Genomic DNA, 17,338 nt, shown 5'->3' with positions numbered 1-17,338 from the left:
TTCTCTGAGCTCCTCTGCGGGGACTGGTTTAGGAGATGGCCGTGCTGGACCTGAGGAAGAAGACACCTTCCCCTGAACAGCATTGGGCGGGTGAATTCCCTGGCAGTGGCGCTGCTGGCAGTGGAGGAGAGGGTGAGGGCTCATCTCTCTCCTTGGCCGATGTCCCGCATCCCGGGACCGTGGCAGGAACATGTCCCCAGCACATGACTCCAAAATGCCTGAATATTTTTAGCGCATGATGGGAGAAGGCTTGTCCCCATTGCTCCAGGGTCACCACCTCACTTTATTTCGCTGCTGCTCCCTTGAGTTAAAATGCAGGTTGCACCACCACCAAATAAACACAGTTTAAAAGGAGAGGCACGAGAGTGGGGCACAGAAAAAAACCCAGAAGAGAAGGAAAAGATGTGCCTCAGAGGGGCTACAGAGACCAAAAACCATGCTTGACCTTTCTCACTGTGAAACCTGATCCTCTCTGTCCCCCTTAAACAATACAAAAACAGGACAATCAAGTTGCGCGGAACGATTAATTCTTACCAAAAAAGGCGTTCAGCAACTTCTGCACCTGAATATTGCTGCCCACGGTCCGGTAGATGCCCTCCGTAGTAATCCCTAAGCAGGAGAAAGCCAAAGAGAGTTAGCCAAAGGTCTTCCACAGCTGGTGGGAAGTCCAAAAGCCCCATCTAGTGGGAAGTCCAAAAGCCTCATCTAGTGGAACCCCTCTCCCTGATGCCGGGTCCTGGCTCCCCAGAAACGCTTCTGCCCCAGGAACCACCCGGGCTCTGTCCCCCCCAACATCCCGGGCTGCCCCCCAGCAAGGGGCTGCTGCCACCAGGCTCTGGGGGCTGCGGGCAGGAGCTCTGCTTGCCCGTGGTGGCCACCAGCATGTCCCTGTCCTTTGTGCCAGGATGGTGTCATGGGAGGGGAGAACAGCCAACGTGCAGAACACACACTTGAGCTGGCAAACCCTACCTGCCTAAATACACCATTTTTGGGGAGTGCTGCTTTCACACTCATTTGCTCAAATTGTGACAGAAGGCAAACATATTTAAGCAGATTTTTGGAAAATATTAGCCGATGTTAGGAAAGACAGAACTGTCTGTATTTGCCTGGAGGGTCTCTTTAACCCTGCTCCTTCCCGTTTTGGCACGGCTTCGCTGTGGCCACATCTCCCAAAGGTTCTGGAAATGAAGCCAGTCACCTTTCCCTGCTGCAGCTGCGGGATCCAGCTGTTCTAGAGGGATTTATCTTTGTCCCATGGCCCACACTGGCAATATAAGCTGGGACATTCCACGAAAGACCAGACCTGCTTCTGTCCTGCTGCTTTTAACAAAATTAGTTGGAACAACCCTGTACCCCAGTTAACCCCTGCTCTGCCCCCCCCCAGCATAAAGAAACTTCCAAAGCTGTTCTCCTTCTGCCTACCTATGGGTTTCCTCAGAGCCAAAGATGAGAAACCAATGAATGAGAACAACATAAAGGTGGAAATTCAATCCTAACCCGATTTGGGCTAACGACATCACAAACAGTGCAGGATTTCTACTCCTCTGACATGTGTTCTTCACTTAAAAGTCAAAGTCTCCTTTCAGCGACTAACACCACCACACTGCTGAAAATACAACATAATTCCAGGCCCCGGGAAGCAGTGCCAGGACGACGGCACCTCCCGATGCCAGGGAGAGCTCCTTACCTTTCGTTTCCACCGCGTTGATGCACTTCCGTACAAACTTGAAGCCGACCTCGTTCAGCTCCACTGTTTCAAAGAGGAGAAGCAGGATTAGATGCTGGAGCACCACCAGGGAAAACTACTGGGAAGGTCCCATGCCATTCCCCGCTCGGCACACAGAGATGCTGGCAGCACACATGCATCCACACTGCGTACATCCCCCCACGGAAACACAGGCATTCTCTAAATCCTGACAAGGAATTATTAGTTCCATATGTTCTCCATTTTTCCTTGAATTTATTTGGAGCTGCAGCCTTGCTCCCTCCCCCACTTTCTGTCTTTAATAATAAAGTGTAAATCAGAGTCCTGCCACATGTGACTCTGTGTCTGATAAGGAGTTGATTAATCATTTCCAGAGGACAGCAAAATCTGCAGTTAAAGCTCTTCCACATCATAGGATCATGTAATTTCTGATTATCTACTTGACTAGATTAAAAAGCAAAAACAATACAGCTTGATATGCTGAGTAAAGCAGAACACGGGGTTTTGTTCCAGCCAATTAACCACAGACTATCTCTGTGCCTGTTTTGCAGGCATCATGAAGCAGGTAGAAAAGTCAGAATATTTTTTTTCTATACACATATTTCAACTTCTGTTATCACACTACTACTTCTGCTAATTTTTCCGGGATATCTGGAAGGATTGTCCAAGTTATTATGTAGAATGTCTTTCTGTTCAGTGCAAATGTTTATATTGAATTTCTCCTAAGTGACCACACTGTTGTTGGCTTAGAATTTTGGGGGTTTGGGTTATCTGGGGGGAGTGGAGGTATGCGGATTTTTGTTTATCTTTCTAATGTAAACCAACATTTTACTGGAAAAAACCAGCCACAGGACACATCAACTCCAGGCACAGCACAGGCCACGCTGGCAATTCCTCTGAAATCACTGTATTTTCAGCAAGTTGTTTATAAGGATTCTCTCTTCTCTGAGCAACAGCTCAGACGTATCTGAGCTCTAACACAGGAGTTAAGACACCTTTAAGCATAGATCCGCTAGGTACTTGATACTGAGTGGGATGATACGACTTGAAGTCTTTCTAACTCTAATCTATTAAAAATAGAGTGTATTTACTTTTGTGAAACACTGAGTCACATTCTTTCCAGGCGTGTAATGCAAACACAAGTCAAACAACAGGTTTCACGCTTATGCCTCTGCTAATACTACCTCTGTGCTCATTAAAAAGTCAGCTAATTAAAGCTCTAAGATACAGAATGTAAGTTTTCACCCCGCTAACAAAGCCCCAGAGTTTTCCATGGCAGCAAACTCAGCCACTGCAGCAATGGTCTGGGAAAAGGGAAAGGGAAGGGGCAGCAGCCTGTCCCGGGGGTGCAGGGGTGATGGGTAGGGTACCCCCCTGTGAAGGGGGACACACGGGACAAGGTGGTGGGATGGGAGCTCCAGGGAACTAAATGCCACCTCTTATTTTCCTATTATAATCTTTGCTAAGGGAAATGCCCTCAAAACCTCTCACCGATCTTTTTTTCCCCCCCTCCCTTATTTTGGGGTTTAGAGGTGCAAATTGAACTCCGCATCCCGCTACTTCTTGCTAAATAAAAACTGCAGGTTGCCACCGATAACTTTTACCGTCTGCCAATTTCTTATCTGGCCTCAGTATCAGACACTGTGATGAAAAGGGAAAAAGTTACAGTGCCACCACGGGGGGGGAATACACAGCCTATTCAGCAGAAATCGAGGACGAGCGTATCTGCAAGGAAATACACTCCCCGACCTCCAGACAGCTTCAACAGCAACAGAAATGACTCACTTTCTTCCTGTTTTGTGATGGGACTGTGGTAGATCTGAAAAAGGGGAGGGAATGGAAGAGGAAGAAACAAAAAACATGATGCAACGGGATTCAATATTTATTTTCCAAAGAAAATGCAGCAACCCATAAATCACCCCAAGCCAATCCCAAACAGTGAGGCAATCTCCCAAAGGAATGTAATTTTATAATTATGCAAGATAGCGTTATCTAGACAATAAATGAGGTTTTGATGACTTTCTACATTTCACTGGAACAACTATTTCAAGGAAAGAGGTCTCCCAAAAACTGAAAGGAAACTTTGTCCTTTAAGTGCCCTGTAAAAATGGCAGCTGGACAGTCTGGCACACAGGGGTTGTGGGGGTTTTGTTTGTTTGCTTGCTTTGGAAAATTCAAGTGTCAAGACATTCCTTCATCCCATACAATAATACATCCTGTATTTTTTTAGTAATAATAAATAGCAGGTGTCATCCTTTATACATAACAACACATCATGGAGACTGAGTGAGCCCCAGACATCCCCTAAGTGACTGGTTGCCCAGCATGAGCACGCTCACCCTCCACACCATCCCGTGTCCTTTCCTGTTTAACTGAGGAGAAGTCTGCTACGGAGGGTGCTTGTGTCCCTTGTCCCCGCTCCCAGTCCCACCTCAGCACCAGCAACCACTGGGGAACACACCAGAGCTTTAAAGGGGGAAAACCAAAATCCCCGTTGTAAGGTGTGCCACCAGTAGAACACCATGAAATCCCATTCCAGCTGTGAATGGCTGAACTGATGCCCTAAATTACGAGTAAGCCCCAGTGGTGAAGCACCAGAGGTAAGAAGGAGCCTGCCAGAGCCTGTGTCACTGCTCTTCCCCAGGACCTGCCAGCAGAGGACACTGCTCGGCAGCAAATTCAAAGCCATGCAGAAGCTCCCTGAAGACTTACCGGCTCCTTCCCGTCCATGGCTTCCATCCACAGCCTTCGATTGGCCTCCGAGAGGGCCTGCAGTGTGATGGTCCCAGACCTGCGCAGAGTTCACCCAGGGGCAGGCAGGAAAATGAAGCAAAAGTTGTTCTTAGTAAACAGCGAAGAGCGATTTCATCTGGGTTTACAGGGTTTATTTGTTTGGAGACCACTTAAGTACTTAAGACCATTTAAGCATCTCACCTTTCATTAGTTTCAATGTCAAAACAGAACCTTTTGTCTATAGAGTCCGTCTTTCTCCTTACACAGGATTTCAGGGTCAGGTCTAAGGTGCCCTAGGAGAGAAAAACGAAAGCCAAGGTTAAAGAAAAGAAACAGAGGAGAAGATTTTGGGTTCCTGAGCACCCTTGGGCTACAGCCCAGCATGGTACTGCCTGCAGAACACCAGGGTCCCAGTGCGTGCCCTGCCAATCTGATGGCATTGGTACCAAGAGCACAGATGGTCCTTCCTACCATCAACAAAGACAGAGATCAAAGGCTTTGTGAGCCAGGCTTCCTCTCCTCAGCCACTAAATGTTCTAGCCTTCATGGCACTATCCCGCAAACAAGCGCTAAATATCTCAGCAACAAGCAATGTGCCTCCACAGAGCAGGAACGCTGCTATAAACAAACCTCCTGAGGTCTTTGAGGCCAGGACCATGCTCGTCTATTATCGGTCACAGTTGGGCCCTAATTTTTACCGAGGCTGATCCATTGTGTTCATGGTCCAAACAGCTTTTCACAAAATACCTTGTAGAAAAGGAACGTCAACTGACCAAATCTAGAGTAGGAGCACTCTGAAGAGAAGCCAGCACTGCTGTGCTCTGGCCCTTTGCTTTCATGCCCCTCCATTCCGCAGCAGGGTCATTTTGTAACATGGTCGTGAGATCTCCATGACTTTGTAGGAACTCAGGAGACCTTACATCCAACCAGAGCCTTGGGTTGAGTGTGCAAACCTGGAATGTGTTCATCATCCCGACCATCACCACCACCACATCTGCAAGACCTCCGGCAGAAGCGGATCAAGCAGATCCAGGACAGCCTGGTGGCCAGGAGAGCCTCCTCCAAGATTACATCCAGCTTACACGCCGTGATGATTATCTCCTGGCTGCGTTTATTGTGTGTGTTTGTTGTTTGGGGGTTTTAAGAGCACTCCTTGTAATTGTGGCATTTGAAGCTGACCTGAAGGTGCAGACTACCAGACTGCAAGAGTGTGGGAAGAGGACTAATTTACATTTTTACAAGCCCCTACCCTGCATTAATTGGCCTTACTAGACATGTTTACGGCATAGATGACAATAGATCTCTCCAGTCAATGTTTTGGACATTTCTTTGCCAAGGTCTCTGCCAAGAGCTTCCAAAAAATACATTTTATTTTATTGCTGCAGCGTGCAGAGGGCTGCCAAAGAACAGACCATGAGGTCACAAACTGGAGAACAGCACGCCTGACTGGGAAGTCCCTGGGGGCCGTGGCTCCATGGCAGAGGAGGGTGGGGGGACTCAGCTGGACGCAGTTGCTGGACTCTGAGCCACAGTCCGTCATCCGCGCCTGCATCCTTACCCCTCCTCTGTCACCCCAAGGATCTGCAGGGAACTCCCAGACACATCACTCACTGGTGAAAAACAACGCATTTTGTGAAAGAAGCAGTTCCCCCAAACCTTTGCCTTACTGCAGTTCAGAGCTGCAGCTCCTGCCCTCTCCTCCTCTCCTAGCACCAGTCCCGCTCACACGTCACCAATTCTGAGAACAGAAATCAAAATCACAAACCAGGGACTGCGCAAACACGCAAAGGCAGAGAAATACTGCTTTTGGAAGCACTCATCTAATAACTTGAGTAATTTGAGTATTTGTAATCACTGCCAGAGGCCTACGGGAGCCAGCAATGTGCCCTGGTTGCCAAGGGGGCCAATGGGATCCTGGGCTGCGTAGGGAAGAGTGTGGCCAGTAGGTGGAGGGAGGTCATTCTCCCCCTCTGCTCTGCACTGGGGAGGCCACAACTGGATTCCTGCCTCCAGTTCTGGGCTCCCCAGTTCAAGAGGGACAGGGAACTGCTGGAGAGAGTCCAGCGCAGGGCAACAAAGATGACTGAGGGATTGGAGCACATCCCTTATGAGGAAAGGCTCAAAGAACTGGGGCTCTTTAGCCTGGAGAAGAGAAGGCTGAGTGGAGACCTTATCTATGTTGACAAGTACCTAAAGGGTGGGTTGAAGGATGATGGAGCCGACTATTTTCAGTGGTTTCCAGTGACAGGATGAGGGGCAACGGGCACAAGCTGGAACATAGGAGGTTCCATTCAAATACAAGGAGAAACTTCTTTAGGGTGAGGGTCCCAGAGCCCTGGAACAGGCTGCCCAGGGAGGGTGTGGAGTCCCCTTCTCTGGAGATTTTCAAGACCCGCCTGGATGCTCCTGAGTGATGTACTCTGGGCAACCCTGCTTTGGCAGGGGGGTTGGACTAGATGGGCTCTGGATGTCCCTTCCAACTCTGACAATTCCATGATTCTGTGATTCATGTGCAAACCAGACTGCAGGTTCACCACCCATTTGCATGGATAAATATAAAAATTAGCCTGTCTAGAAAGGCAGAAATTTCACACTAGACCAAACCTGCAAATCGTCACTGCCCGAATAACGCTGATGTTACACAAACCCGCCTCTCTGCTGCCAAACCCTGCAGGGCTTCAGGTCATCTGGGACAGAAGGAGGTGAAACTGCTCCTCACAGAGGCCCTTCCTTCAGGTTGCACCAAACCACCAGCCTGTGTGGCCAGGCAAGGAGGGGACACGAAGCCCACCCCTCTCCTCTGTGGCCAGGAGCCCCTTCCACAGCAGCAGCGTTGGGACCAGCCCACTGTCAGCACGTCTTAAGGACCAGCACTGCCAGATGATGGCTTGCAACAGCAGGGATGGCCTCTGCTGCCCCTGGACGTGGCATTTGTGTGTTTGTTTGCTCAAGGAAAGTGATGACGTGGGTGGATTGAAGGTGAAACCTGATGGCTGGGTCAATATTTGCAGACACCCCTCCAAGAAACCAACTTACTTGCTTAGCTCCAGGCTTCTGGTCCGTGGGCGTCATCCGCAAGGTTTTTGCCTCCTTTTCATACTGGCAGTAGTATTTCACCCAGGAGATGCCCAGCGCCCCTGCGGAAAGACACGGGGAAACTGGAGTCAGAGATGGCACCTTAGTTGGATGCATGGCCAGCACTTCTCTGGGTGTGGGGACACCTCCCTTGCCAGCAAGAGCCAGGAGGAGGAAGAGGAGGAGGAGGAGAGGAGCGCAAGGCGGCAGCCACCTCCATTGCCCTCCCAAAACACTGCTGGTGAAAGGGCATTTGTGGGACTCTGGTTGCGAGCCAAGCAGGTTTGACCAAGTCCAGCCAAGACCTACACTGGCAGGCTCCTACGTGTCTTGAATGCTTGTTTCACACACACACACCACTATTTTTTCCTGTTGATGAAAACTTGGCAGTAAAGACAACAGCATCTTTAACACACTCTAAAGTTCCTACTTACATCACACTAGATTTATTGTCGCTTTTCTTTGTTTTCTTACCCGAACCCCTTTATATGAAATACTTAAATTGATCTTTTTTTCTGTAGTTTCTTTTTTTAAGTTGCAGTGTCAGGAGGAGCAACTTTCTTCATACTCAATTTATAGGGGAAACATAAACAGAGGCAGCAAACAGGCACTGGTGTGCAGGAACATGCAACATTTGTTTGTGGTCTAGAATTACTGTCTGCGTGTTTTCTCTTAAAAGCAGGATAAATGTACATACAAATGTATGTATAAATACATTTGTATATACAATCCAAAAATTAGCTGCTCACAAAGTTGCAGACTCAGAGGCCACAGCTCCACATATTGACTTTTGTCCCCGAAGTGTTCATGCTTGCATGGCCATGGAAAGCTGTAATACGTATTTACAAAGGACTGAATTTGGTTTGATTTGATTCCACACAGAATTAGAAGAAGTTTCACTCTCGGCAGCTTAATTCTCATTGCTTTTAACACTTCAGCTGTGCTCAGACGCCCTCAGAGATGCTGCGAGAGGGAAGCTGGGCAGGACATCAGATTGGTTCTGATAAAACACAGCCAAGGTGCAACCTGCCAGAGCTCCGGTCTCTCCAGCGCTACAACACAGTAATAAATCTCATCTAATTTGAGCGCAGGGCAATTAGCTCCTTGCTTACACGGCTCATGTAACCCAGAGAAAGCTCTGAGCCACCACGGAGAAAGCTGGCAGCTGAAGCTGCCGGTGATTCCGCGGGCACTGGTAGGAGGTGCTGCCCTGTGTGGCACAGCCCGTGGTGATGCCACGGCTAAAGCAGCCGAGCAGCCCAGGCTGACACCTTCCTTAACACATTCAGGTGCCTATAAAAGCCATTACATTTCTCCTGAGTGTACAGATAGCCCTCAATGGTCGGCTGCCCAGGTAGCTTGCAGGTCAGGGGAGCTTCCTTCATCCTCTTCTTCAGGTCTTCCAGCTCCTCCCGCGTGCTGGAGAAGTGATTCCTTGTCTGTTAAGAGAAAACAAAAAGAAGCACGTTGGAACACAAGCAAAGAGACAACTTGAGGTATTCCTGGTGAAATTTTAGGTGTTCTGGCAGAAAATAATTGGTCCCCAATGTACAAATTGTGGAAACCACAAATTCACCTGAAAATTCCAGCTAAAAGAACAGCTGAACTCCTAGAGATGATTGAAGAGACAAGGTTTAACATACCAATGGTGTTGAGGTGTCATCACTGGGAGGACACTTGTTCTTTCAATGAAAGTAACTTAGCACATTTTAAGGCTAGGTGGAGCAGAAGGCAGCACCTGAACTCCTCTTCACACCATTGTTTAAGTAACAGGCGTATTCTCCTACAGAACTAGGGCGTTGATTCCTCAAAAGATCGTGCTACGCTGCTTGGCATGAAAGAATTTTTAAAGAGTCACATCAACACAGGCTACGAAATCAAGGCGTTTTTACAGAACACCACTTAGCCCAATTAATGAGCCAGCAGCAAACTCAGCTTGGCACAGATTTATGGCCGTTGTTCCACGGGAGTGAGGGCCAGCCGTGAAACACTGAGGATGAAAGAAACAGGACACAGATATTTTAGCCCACGAGTATATTTAGCCAGCGGAGGAGCCTACCAAAGCATGTAGTGAGCCAATCCCACTAAGATCAAAATTGGAGGCCTTTTTAGAAGACTTGTACAATTCTGATCTCATTTCTGAAGAAATTCTCAGGCTTGTTTATGCACAAAGTTAAACTATACACTGGAAATAACTCCTTCTGGTCAGAGAAAAACACTATAATAACACCTGCAGACTCTCTTGTGCAGGACAGGAGAAAATATGTGTGAACTGAGAAGGAAATAACTTTATCTGCACCTCCCACAATGTAAACACGGACAGTCTGTTTTGTGTGGAAAAGCCTTGCCACCAGAGGCGTCTAAATACAAATGAGAATAGAAGTCACATGCAAAAAAATACTTCAGCTGGGCAGGAACTCACATTCTGGAGGCTGAGCTGAAGCTGCTGTTTATAAGGGAGGAAATCCTGCGTGAGCTCAACTGTCAGGTTGTTGTAAGTAAAGAGGCTGTGGAGAAAAGCCAGCACCTGCAAAGGAGTGAAAGGACACAGATTAAACTTCCCTTCTCTATTTCTAATCAGAGGAAAGATAGACAAGAAGTTCAGTTTCAGAAATTACAGATACAAATTTGGTTTTTTTTCTTACAATTTTGGAGTGATGCAAACCTTGGTATGACTTATCCACCGCAACGTCCCTAAAGCCCAGGTCTACCACCCACACATGTGTCTTAATAAAACACACCCGAAATGAAAGACCCTGCTGGGAGAACACGAGCAGATCTGCAGATTGCTCGTCCATGAGACCTACACGATCCCACGCTCAACGGCATCTGGTTCCAGGACAAATCCACCCACCCAGGGCAGGGTCTCTGGGCACAACCATGAGCTGGTCCCACCACAGCCTGAGCCATGGCAGGTAAGCAGACCAGATAACAACTCTCTCCCTCTGAACACAGCTAATATTTATCAAGCACGACGTGTCCAAGATAATTCATAACAAGATCTCTAGCTACCCACAGCATCTGGCCTGTTCCTCAGAATCGACTTACAGACACGAGAAACAAGTTTGTGGCTTCGCGATGCTCCAGAAAACACCACTAAAGCTGTTAAGTTGCAGCAATCCAAGCGTGCAATGTTAACTCCTGCTCCATCACAAGACTCCCCAGGACCGAATCCAACCTGGTAACTCATTCTTTCCTCCCACTGTTAGCAAGTCAGCATATCTGAACATCAAACAAAGAGGCCTGAAAGAAAAGGAAGCTCCTACCGGTTCAACAATACTGAATTTCTTGCTTTCTTGTACTTCCTGGATCTGGTACACATACTCCAGGGAGGACTCAAAGAAATTGTGTCTCTCTTTGTCAACCTGAAGGTCAGCCTGGAAGAAAGAAGGAGAGGTGAAAGAAATAAATCCATCACATCTAGCTTGACAATATTTGCCTAGCATTTGTCTGTCAACCCACAAATAGTTTTGTCCTCACTTAAGAAAAAGCCTGCCAAAGGTGTCCCACCCAGGTTTTCAACACTTTGCATGGAACCAGAAGGCTGGAATGCTGGCCACACTTCTCAGACTCCTGCTGCGACCTGAAACCAGCAATTCCAGAGCTGCAGCACCAGGTAGAACAACGTGGTATGCCACGTCCCCGCAGCTTGCACAGATTTTGCCTTGCAAAGATGCTCGTAGGTTGATCTGACAACTGGTTGGACAGATCTGATTCGATCCAACTACTCTGATGTGGGCTGGAACAGCTGGGGCTTTCCATTCTTGTTGCAACATGTTTGGTGGCAGCATCAGCTTGAAGGAGCACCATCCCTCCTCTACCCGCTGCTCACTGCCACCCTGGGCTTGCTGCCACAATTAGCCTTGCAACCCCCAGAAGAAAGGCAGGAAACTAGGCTGGCAAAAAGAAAAATAAACCAGTTGTTTTTCAGCCAGATTAGTTCCCCAAACCAGTTCAAGGGGTGGCCAATCCCCAGCTGTGCTAGCATAACTGGTCACTGCCCTCTATTATAAGGGTGAGATCAAGAGATGGCAATGCTTAAAGCCACCATTGCTGCTTGGCACTTTATGGTGAACTACCACCTCGATATCCCTGGTCTCATCCACGTGAATAGGCTTTAGATAGATCTAATTGCTTATCAATTTCAACTGGTTACTGAAAGGGATGATTTCCCTCCCCCTTTTTTAAGATCTAGAGTAGCTGGTGGTGTCGATTTTGGACCCAGCTGAAGAAAAGCCCATACACACCTCCTGTAATTGGGATTCCTTCTTTTTGGAAGACAAATGCAAATGGCGATCCAGCATAGAATAAAACTTCTCACCATCCTTCTCAAACTTTTTCTTTCTTTCCTGTAGGGGCAAGAATTGAAGCATAACAAGGTATTGGCATTTTCCAGATAAGCACATGCAACAATGTGGGAGGGAAGTCATTGTCTCTTTATTATAAACAGTGGTGGAAAGAGAGATGACAAACCTTGCAGGCAAAGCTTAGACAAGTTTTAGTGCGTAGTGCCCAGCCCAAAAGCAGCCCAGGGGAACACACTGCCTCAAACACAGCTGTTTTACAGTGCACAATGTGAAGAATTTCACCTCTTGGAGGTCCTTTGTGGATGGGCTGGTTCTTATTGACTTACTGTACACTACCACAGGCGGGGAAATACAAAGTGGGGACTGATTTGTTAAGAAACAAAGACTTTGTGAAGGAAGCACTCTAACAAAAAGAGTTGTTGGCATGGTAAACCTGAAAGGGGAAATGTCTATAAAGAGAGCAAAAGGAGACACGTGAGAATGAAACCCAAAGAGAACACAGGGAGAAGCTGAGCTGAGGACCACGCTGTTTGCTTATGCCTTAAAATGACTGTAAAACCACGGAAGACTGTGGCAATCAAGAAACAACCATAAGTAGAAGCCAGGTTGACCCAAATCAGATTATAAGTGAGGCATCAGTTGCTGAGAGGCAGCTAAATTGCTAAAATAAGGAAATTCCAGCCTGGAAGCAGCCTCACTGTCAGGTCCAAGTAGCTGAGGACTAATTATATATACTACAGAGTATGTATACGATGCCCAAATCCTCTGTCTAGAATTTGAAAGCTCAAGAAAGTGGAAAGCAGAGTTTGAAAACCCCCACTTCCTGTGGAATTGGTGGTATCTTTCAAGAACGATCTCCTGAAAGCCCTGAAATCCTGTTCTCTCCCCTAGTCAGAAATCCATGAATAAGCCAACACGAATGCCAGCCCGAAACAGAGCAGACGGACTCTGCCAGGCTGGTGGCTGTTAGTTATTACCCTCACAATTCAGTAGCGACCGCAAAGTTTGAAGCTGCATTTCCTAAATAAAGTCCTTTCTCTTTCTTTAGTCAGTTCTCCAGCCGTGAAGTTTTGCTTCCCCATTCCACTTGCGCAGACTATCCATGTCTAATGGGGTGTCCTACACAGCGGATGCCTGGGGGCTCCCTGAATTGGCACTTTGGCTGAGCACAGTCAGCCTCCACCTAACTCTCTGCTTTCTCCTCAGCATCTCGCTCGTAGCGGCTACCACTGTATTGCCTCTGCAAGAAGAAAGGTGATTTTCTGGTGGGCACACACACAGGGAGACACTTGAAGGTTGGCTGTTGGAGCACATGAAGCTTGCACAGGTGCCCACGTTACCCATCATGGGAAGCACCTCTCAGAGAAGGGCAAAGGCTCTCCCATTTAACAGGCCATCTTGGCCTTTGCTGGAGAAGGCACTCAGGTTCACGTTGGTGGACACCAGTTCCTTAGAGGTTCCTCAGAAAAAGGGCGGCCAAGCGTTACTGCCAGCTGTCTTCCTAGGAAAAGGATTTCTCACCCCACAAGAAAGTCCTGTTTCTCTAATCCTGTGTGAAAGCACAATTACCATGGAAAAATGCAGTAATGCTTGCAGAGGCACCAACTCAAATATCGCCGCTTCTATTTAACTCTCTGGAGTAGGGCAGGCTTACACCAGCCAACCTTTTTACCCCAATAATTACACCTACTGCCCTACAGAGACCTTGTAACCACAAGACCCCTGAAGAAAAGTGTATCTTCTGGTACCATCCTCTGCAATATCAGGGACACCGCAACGTCGCGTTCCCAAAGTCAGGCCTCCGAATAAAAGGAGATCCAGCCATCAAATCCAGAGGAACGGAGTCCTCCCAGGGCAAAAGGGAATTTCAGCAGTGCTGCAGCTGTGGAGCCGATGCCAGGAAGGACTGTCAAAACAAAACACCACCCTCGTGACTAACACCACCCCTGATAAGTAAATCCAAACCCGGAGAAGCAAAAGCATTTGGGAAGCAGCGATTACCGCCTCTGTAAGGTCACACTTCTGCATTGTCTGCCTCTGCCAGGAGATGCCAGGTCTAATTGGAATTTCGCAGCCAGGAATTTCACTGAGTTTCACTGAATTTTTAGAGTTGGAAGGGACCATAGAGATCATCTAGTCCAACTCCCCTGCTGAAGCAGGATTGCCTAGAGCTTGTCAGAGCATGTTACTCAGGACGGCATCCAGGTGGGTCTTGAAAATCTCCAAAGAAGGGGACTCCACAACCTCCCTGGGCAGCCTCTTCCAGGGCTCTGTCACCCTCACCTTAAAGAAGTTTTTCCTCATATTTGAGTGGAACCTCTTATGTTCCAACTTGTGCCCGTTGCCCCTGGTCCTATTGCTGGAAACCACTGAAAAGAATCCGGCTCCATCATCCTTCAATCCACCCTTGAGATACTTGTCAGCATTAATAAGGTCTCCCCTCAGCCTTCTCTTCTCCAGACTAAATTAGAGTCTGGACACTTGTTTTCAAGTCTTGAAACAAGGCTTGTTTTCATTTCTCTAACGAGGAGTCACCAAACCCCAAGGCCACAGAAGTGCAGTAGAACTCCACTGCACCAAGAGTGCCGGTGGCTGACGGGTCACAGATCACACCTCTCCTGGTGCTGGCTTCTTGCATCTCCAAGAGGATGGCCACAGCGGCAGCAGGTCCCGAAATGTTTGCCCCAAGGATGGCAAGCCAGCTCCAAGCCCAAGCAACAAGATCTCAGCTGTCCCCATGGAGGTGGCACACAGAGCTGGTCTCCGAGATGGTGCCAGCCCCGCTCTGTCCCACAGATGAGGGGGGATCCACAGGTGAGCAGATGAAAGTACAGCAGGAGAGGGGCTGAAGGATGCTCCAGCACTCGGGACATCACTCCAGGCGTCCTGTCCTGCCTCTGGATGAGCACACATAGAGTGACTCAGCCGTCCCCACCCTGGTGGAGTGGCCACGGGGGATGGCAGCCACGCTCCAGCCTAGAGCAGGGACCAACTTCTCCCACGCTCTGCCGTCCAGCTGGGTGGCTGCTTGTCTGCCCCGGGAGCTGTAGGAAAGAGCAGGGCAAGGGGGCAGGGAGCTGCTGCCCACCAGAGCCTGCTGCCACCATGGCTGGGCACAGCAGAGCCCACAGGCAGGGGGACATGTCTCTGGATGCAGCAGCCTGGGACTCAATGGCTCCCACCCTGAGGAGCATCTTGGCCCCAGGAGAAGCAACGTCACTGTGGGTGGCTGTGGTGCCTGTGCGGGCGGCCACAAGACCACGAACCCACAGGGAGACCACAGGCTGTGGGTGGCTGATGGCCCCCGGACCACGAGCCTGTGGCCACAGGGAGACCACAAACTGGGACCCGCACAGAAGCTCTGCCACCAGCTCGCACGGGCAGTGCCCTGCAGAAAGACACAGTCCATCCTGGGGCAGAGGGACAAGACACAAGAAGCCCTGGGGGAGCAATGGAAGAGCTTTTTCTGCAGCAGGAGCTCAAAGGCAAGACAACAACTCCTTCAGGGAGCATCTCCTCCTCCACCAGCGCCCATGGGTGGGCAGGGGCACGTGGCCGTGCCAGGGGTGCCAAGCACCAGGCTCTCCCTGGGGATCAAGGGGATGAAGGACAACGGTTGAGATGGACATCGGCGTGAGGAGCAGGGCTCACTCCTGCAGGACAACTGCTGCCATGCGGAAAGCAGAACAGAACGACATTTTTGGCCACTAGAAGAGGACTTGCCAATCACTTCCCACTCTGGCTAATTAACATATAACTGAAAAGCAGAAGGATGAACTACAAATCCCTCCTGACTGTCAAGCCAAGGCTTCTAACAGCTTGCTGGCTGCTGAGTAGAGCAAGCCAAGATAAAAAACAACACAAAAAACCTACCCAGACTGAAGCACAATCTGGAAACATAAGCACAAATTAGTGCCTCATGAATATTCAGCAAAGGACACATTACCTTCCCATTAAGATCTGCCAAGTCCAAGAAGCCACCCAACATTAATTTATGTGCTCATCCAGAGAAACAGAGGCAATTTCACCCAAATGCAGGCAGAATCCTGTGCAGTGGAGGGTGCTCTCTTGGAAAGCTTCACTCTCTGAGCTTCAGAAGATGCTGCTTTAATCAGAAATGAGCAGGAGAAGCTCATTCATTCCCACCGGAGCTGAGAGGGTGCAGAGACAGGACAAAATGGCCAAAAGGATATTCCAGACCACAGATACCATTTTCGGTATAGAAACGGGGGTTGGCTGGGGGGCAGGGATCTGCAATCGCTGCTGGGGATGGGATGGGGAAGCGATCATCAGGTGGTGAGCAACTGTATTGCATCACTTATTTTGGATATTCTTTTACCATCGTTATTATTTTCTCTTCCGTTACTGCTGTATTAAATTGTCTTCATCTCAACCCATGAGGGTTTTTTTTTCCCTTTTTCTCCCTCTTCTTCCTACCCTCCTTGGGGAGGAGTGAATGACTGCGTGGTCCTAGTTGCTGGCTGGGGTTAAACCACAACAGTAGTAAACATTCCTCCAGCAGCTTACAATGAGTCCAAACAAGTTTTTCCCCCTCTTGACTTTTTTTTTTTGTTGTTGTTTGTTTTGCTTTGTGTTTTCCTCTTTGTTTTGGATTGGGTTTTTTTATCAAAAAAAGTTGTCTCCTTCCAAGTGGAATTGGAATGAAACCTTTCCTATTCAAATCCTCCTAAACTTAATGACCACAGCAAGGATCTTAACGAAAGTAACCCAGCCCCAGAAAAGAGCTTGCCTGCAGGGTGTGAGCTGAAAGCCAAAGGCTTTTCCTGGGAGGGACAGGGAGTGAGGGACAGGCACCCTCCGTGTCCAAGGGTCCCGTGGCAGCGCCCCAAACTCAGCTCCAGCCCCCCTGTGCCAAAGGGGTCTGTCCTGTGAGAGGGTGAGGAGAGACTTTCCTTGGGCTGCTGCAGCTCTGCATCTGCTGCAGCACACACCCCTCACTCTGCCCCACAGCGCTGCACATCGAGAGGAACTGTTAATTAGCAGGAGGGCTAATTAACACTGTGCTCATCCGGGGAGTCAGGCCACGATCAGTCCTACCTCCTGCTTCACGTTCCCATTATGGGTGAGCACATCCTTCTAATTATCTCTCCTTTCCCTGCAAATCAAGAACTCCACCACCCCACACGCCACGAGTTCACCGAGCCCACAGTGTAGCCTCTGTGAATACGATCTAATGTGAAATGAAAAAAAAAAATGGACCACCCCACGCACTCTCTCCCTTAAGGGATGCCTCTGCCTCCCTGATACCATCCGCCCCCTCAATTACGCCGGTTCCTTTCCACGCTCCCCAAATCAGTGCTGCACCCTCATCCATGAACTCTCACTCTACAGCTTTCGAGCAGAATAAGGTTCTGGCCAGGGCTGAGGAATGGGTCAGCTCAGGAGATCCCAGATCCTCTGCTTTTACTCCTTATGGCTACACAAAGATTTAGTGACAAGCCATGAGCGACGATCCCATGGGTCCAAGGCTAGCAGGGGATGGTGGTTGGAGAAGGGG

At 48.8% G+C, this 17,338-nt stretch overlaps 1 protein-coding gene across 3 annotated transcripts in view; it reads right to left on the bottom strand.

Moving 5' to 3' along the window:
* The window catches only part of OPHN1 (oligophrenin 1), a 68,522-nt gene that overhangs the window by 20,142 nt on the left and 31,042 nt on the right, over nt 1–17,338 (bottom strand). For all 3 annotated transcript variants that reach the window (XR_001413479.1, XM_014955215.1, XM_014955216.1), the window contains exons 5-14: nt 11,761–11,862; nt 10,780–10,890; nt 9,936–10,040; nt 8,823–8,952; nt 7,475–7,575; nt 4,640–4,731; nt 4,418–4,496; nt 3,491–3,524; nt 1,688–1,750; nt 535–609 (exon numbers count right to left, since the gene is read on the bottom strand). Coding sequence is in view for 2 of the 3 variants with exons in the window: in XM_014955215.1 (XP_014810701.1) it covers nt 535–609; nt 1,688–1,750; nt 3,491–3,524; nt 4,418–4,496; nt 4,640–4,731; nt 7,475–7,575; nt 8,823–8,952; nt 9,936–10,040; nt 10,780–10,890; nt 11,761–11,862 (892 nt within the window). In the remaining variant the exon portion in view is untranslated. The remainder of the gene's footprint in view (nt 1–534; nt 610–1,687; nt 1,751–3,490; nt 3,525–4,417; nt 4,497–4,639; nt 4,732–7,474; nt 7,576–8,822; nt 8,953–9,935; nt 10,041–10,779; nt 10,891–11,760; nt 11,863–17,338) is intronic.

The sequence above is a fragment of the Calidris pugnax genome, unplaced genomic scaffold (genome assembly GCF_001431845.1).
Source record: "Calidris pugnax isolate Ruff unplaced genomic scaffold, ASM143184v1 scaffold38, whole genome shotgun sequence".
NCBI lineage: Eukaryota > Metazoa > Chordata > Aves > Charadriiformes > Scolopacidae > Calidris > Calidris pugnax.
The sequence above is the reverse complement of the archived record's forward strand: the minus strand, read 5'-3'. Positions and strand labels throughout refer to the sequence as shown.